Below are 5,444 nucleotides of genomic sequence, written 5' to 3' on the forward strand. Positions count from 1 at the left end.
TCATGACTGAAACAAAGTTTACAAACCTCAATAAAGTGCACACTATTCGACATGAGCCGTAAGAGTATGTTTAAAAATTATGACCCCACTTTGGCTTTCTCAGTAAAAAATCCCTGGTGTGTGTCTCTTAACATCTCAGATCTTACCTTTACAGGTCCCGGCTGGCGTTTCCTCAGCTGTGTCGTTTAGAAGCAGGAAGGATGGAGGCATTCTTCCTCCCAGGGCCTCCTGTTCTTTCTGTTCCTGTCCTCTTTCCACTCTTGCTCTAAATCAGAGCGACAGGACCTGCAGGGGGCAGAGGAGAACATCAAATACGCAGCTCTGACATGCATGAAAGACTGTGACGGTGCTGCTCAGTGCAGGAGCTGAGGCAGGACAGATACAGATGAATAAATGGATGAGGGTAGGATGGATGGATACCCTGAACTAATGTCCACCCCCTCGGAGTCGGACATGTGAAGGGGGAAAAGGGGAAATGTGAGGAAGCCTGTTAGTCTTCCTTTCAAATAATGCCTCAACTACATTTCTACGTTTGAGTAAAGTTTTATGGCATTTTAAGGTCTGGAAAGTTCAAGTAATTGTGTCAGATGTGAAAGTTGTTAAACTGATGGAGCGTGGATAGTGTTTGAAGATATACTTTAGCCTGATTATAATCCAGAATAATGGCGCTTGCCAGATATGAGCATACAACAAGTTCCAGAGAGTGTTTTAAAATAATATGATTGATAATGTACCTGATATAATCTGAATTGTTCTGCTAAACCTTCCCATCAGGTTCTGCACGGACCACAAGAAAAACGCTGGAAGAAATTGGCAAATACTGTTGGGTCCAGGTCTAGTTTCAATCACCTTCAAAAACACACCACTACTTCTTCCTGGAGCTTCGCAGAGCCTTATCATGACTCCCTGCATTTGTTTTTAAAGGCCGACAATTGCATTTTCACTTGCTGCCTCCTTTCACCAAGCAGTAAAAGGTCCCAGGACAGTTTGGACGATCAGTGAGGACAGGAGCGACACTTCAGACAGCACATTGTGTGTGAGTGCAAAGAATGACAAATCACATTAACGCCAAGACACCTGGTATATTGTGAAAGAGAGATAAGCGCACAGACATGAAACACCAGTGACAGTTTTATATTGCTTCAGTCTAACCTAAAAGCAGCTGCAGCACAGATGATTTGAACAAGGTGAGGAGCAATTGTAAGAGTAACTAACATAAACTGCCAATAGATATAATATCAGATACAAGGTCAAACTATTATTGTGATGTATATACTGGATTAGAATTGTCTTTTATAGACTATCATGTCTTTTTCAGTTGGTTATTTATTTCAGCTCTGTTGGTAATGTTGTCCACTGCACCTGTCTCAGCAACTGTTGAGGGATGAGCCACATGGTCCCCAGAGGATGGATCCCTAAAGACATCAGTAATCCCTTGACTGTTCATCAAACTCCACCATTAAGTTTGACATTTTTTGTTTTGTGTGAAATATCTCAACAAAAACTGGATGGATTGCCATGAAATCTGATACAGATACTAAAGGTCTCCAGATGATGTATTGTACTGACATTGGTGATTCCCTGACTTAGATCTAAAGCCACCGAAAAGGTCAAAATGTAAATGGGTTTAATACTTTGGTTTATGACCAAATACCTGCAAAACGAATGATATTTCTATCAGCAAAAAGGTGCTAAACTAAAGTTGGATTTATAATTGTAGCCATGGTTACTATAAGTGCTGCTGTAGATACATGTGGTGTGGGTTTTGATTTATAGTTGAGTATCAGATTTCACTCCTTTATAACACCATCACTAACTGTATTGTACATAATCAGGCCGTGCCATGCTTTAATTATATCCCCCACTGTAACTGTCTTTATATTGTTTCATGCACTTTGTAATATAGAGCTGTGATGTCTTTATAGGACTGGGGTTATATGCAGGTAACATTATTTCACCTTGTTTCATTACTTAATAAGAGACCACTCCTATGCTGTCGCTGTCTTCATGTTATTTTTTTCATCATGATAAGAGAGTGATGATTGTGTTCAGCTGAAGGTTTGCAGAAGAAATGTCTCTGTTAGAACATGTATTACTGGAGAGGAGACCACCACTGAGTCGCCCTTCAACTTCAACAATGTACACCTACACACAGGCCGGGCCATCTACATCAGCCTGCCTTTAATTGCTCATGACCTACAGTGAGAATGTTTACAGGGGAATTTAATCTGCACAAGAGCGTTATTAACAAAATGTGGGTGTATAATTTGGTCAAAAAATATCTTTTTCAAATTCTTAGAGAGATTTTTACATCATGATCCATACATCATTTCATGAGAAACTGACAAAGATGTCTAAAAATGCCCTAATCTCGCAATGTTAAGGCAAGTGGATCCAATTCTGCAACTAATTCAGCACCAATTTAATGGGTGCTTCCCTGGCCCATGCCCCATCCCTCCACCAAGTCAGGTACACATTGGTTGAGAGCTCTTTCTGTAATCCTGCTGACAAACAAACCAACAAAGAGACACAGGTGAAAAACATAACCTCTTTGGTGGAGGTAAAAAAAAAAATAAACAGAATGGGGTTGAAGTCTTTATTATAAATCATTTACATTACAAAGTAAGACATTAGTCATTGCCATATCCATCCAAACATCTTGTTTACAAGGAGAGGTTAGTGAATCAGCTCGCCAGAGGAGGGGCTCTTCTTCTGAAGTCATATTTCGCCATACAGGAGGATGTTGGCACAGGGTTAATCATACTACTGTTGAACCATGCACTCAGACACACACACACACACACAGAGAATATCGTCAACCTTCAAGTATGAGTACACAGGTGCTGCGCTGATTTTAGCTCAGGTGGTGAGCCATCAATGGCAGATGAAAAAAAGTGAGAAACAGGACAGAAAATGAAGCTGCACGGACAAGACAAGGTGATGTGCAAGACAGAGAGACAGCAGGTAGCTTTCTTATCCATCTGGACCTTTTTGGACTGACATGAGACTCCCTCTGTCCCATTCATATTCACGCTGTCCACTCTTAATATTCTGAGGGAGTCAATCCACTGACCCCTTCCTCACGATATCTTTCCCGTTAAAGGCTTGATGAAGGCTTCATTCATCCTGACACACGCATCCATATTGCATCTGATCTGACATCATAGTGAGCTGGACAATGTGGAGGAGGATAACTGGTCCTCTAAGTTGAATTAGTGAGGTCTTTGAGTCTGGAAAATATTTTTTGGTCTTTTCCCTGCCCTTTCTGTCCTTTTCACATAACACTTTTTTTTTTTTTTTTTTTTTTTTTTTTTTTTTTTTTTTAATATCTTTAAATAAAAATGCTTTAGAAATCATCTACAAACCTTCATTTTCTATAAATTACAGATTTTGTTAAAGCAACAGTTGAAATTTGCAGTAGAAAACTCAGGGAGCGAGAAAGAGACGACCTCTGCATCCAGCAGTGACAAAAAGGATTGGTAGAAAAAAAACATCTATACAACAGCAAACTGATATAATTTAGCCAAAAGAAAAGATTGAAGGATCCTTTGAGTGAGACCCTACAGTGTCCAATCATGGCTTTAGAAAGGAGCTGATGCACTGAAAGGCAGCCTCAGACCGGGTCAGTGTGTGTGTGTATGTATATATATATATATATATATATATCTGAACTTCTCGTGTTTATATTCTGTGTGTAAATTAGTCAGCATCTGTTGTTGTGTTATCATGCTCGCGTCAGAAGCTCCTGAGCCCACGTCTTGATGGCAGAAGTTGTGTGTTGGAGCAGCTGCCACGTTGAGTTGGTGAAGGACAAGGCGTGGCCCTGCAGACACGACACCGACACCTCGCCGCTGCAAGAAAAACAAAGAAAAATAAGTTTCTGACAGTCTGCCCTTCACCTCATAAGTGATTTATTAAATTGGCATTATTAAAACTTAAGAATCGTCTCTGCTGGTAAATTGTTAGTGATCTGCAAATTGGTTACAAGGAAACAAGAAGTTAGTACAGCAAGATAACTTCACTTACTGACATAACTTCCAAACGATATATTAAACTTTCATTCCTATCCTTTATAAATGTAGGTGTAATTCATATATACATATACATGAATGGAGAAATTTGTCAGCAGTATTCATGCAGTTTAATGTGAGGTAGAAATATCTGATTATGCTAAAATAACCACCAGTATTTTGTCATTTAGGTTTGTAATGTTTTGTAATTTCAGGTTCATCATTTTGTGAAATGTAATATGTTAGTACGTTTCCCTCACCACAATTCACATTCTCTTACATGCTGCTACACTGTGTTGCAATATATACATTCAGTATTAGACTTTTAACTGCTACCGACCGGTGCGAGCGCCACCTCTAGGCAACGTGATACTATGATTTACTTTTTCATTTATTATTCCTAGAGTTGACCTGGCCCTCATAAAAAGGGTCAGAAAAAATTTTGTTGAAGATGCTGATGCTTAAGGGTGTGGTTCTGGCAGCGAGTTAAATACGAAACAGGAAGTGGCTTTATGTCCATGACATATTGACATACTTCAGACCGGTAAGGTCCCTTACAGAGCCTGGTTTCTGTCTCCGCCTAGAGGTCACAATTGAGAATGCACATACAAATGCTCTACATCTTTTCTGCAGCCACACAGTCAAGAAATATCACCCCGTGAGCACAATGTCCGGCGGTCGTTATGATGTGTGACTGCTTCATATGGCGCACTACGAGCCCCCCCGAGATGTGCAGGAGTGCGAGTGTCCTATCAACACTGCTTGCCGCTTTAATTTTTTATTTTATTTAATTCTAATAATAATAATAATAATAACTAGAAAATTCCAGGGAAATTTTGAGTGCCACGGGGGCTACTGCCGGGATGAGTACATGATTTATTTCCAGTGTTCAAAAGTCACCCTGATCATATTCTGGTTTTGAGAAATGTCTTGATATAAAAGACTCTGATATAAAACAATGTCACATCCCTCCATCATGTATTATGTGGGAAATATCTCATATTCTGTCTTGTTTTTTTTAATAAAACAAGAGGCAACATGTCTTCAAACTGGCATTTAAAGGGTTAAAATCCTGAAAACTAATAATCATTTGGCAGGTTTGAGCAGAACTGAAGTGGTTTAAGAGATTTATGCAAAAAAAGCAGAAAAAAATATTGATAAAAAATATTAATATATATAATAAGTATACTATGACGTTTTTTGCCATTTTTATGCCTTATTATACTATGATGTTTTTTTTTTAATTTTATGCCATACTATACTATGACGTTTTTTGCCATTTTTATGCTCTACTAGAATATGACTTTTTTTTGGCATTTTATGCCTTACTATACTATGACGTTTTTTGCCATTTTTATGCCTTATTATACTATGATGTTTTTTTGAAATTTTATGCCATACAATACTATGACGTTTTTTGACATTTTTATGCTC

General features: G+C 38.6%; 1 protein-coding gene across 2 annotated transcripts in view; it reads right to left on the reverse strand.

The window, feature by feature from the left end:
* Nucleotides 1-2,582: 2,582 nt before the first annotated feature.
* tmem214 (transmembrane protein 214) overlaps nt 2,583-5,444 on the reverse strand; it is a 19,742-nt gene continuing 16,880 nt past the window's right edge. For both annotated transcript variants that reach the window (XM_023415107.2, XM_023415109.2), the window contains exon 17: nt 2,583-3,851. In XM_023415107.2, coding sequence (XP_023270875.1) covers nt 3,725-3,851 — 127 coding nt within the window. In that variant the 3' untranslated portion in view covers nt 2,583-3,724. The remainder of the gene's footprint in view (nt 3,852-5,444) is intronic.

Source organism: Seriola lalandi, unplaced genomic scaffold, assembly GCF_002814215.2.
Source record: "Seriola lalandi dorsalis isolate HSWRI2012SDOR001 ecotype SW California unplaced genomic scaffold, Sedor1 jcf7180002054544, whole genome shotgun sequence".
NCBI classification, from domain to species: domain Eukaryota; kingdom Metazoa; phylum Chordata; class Actinopteri; order Carangiformes; family Carangidae; genus Seriola; species Seriola lalandi.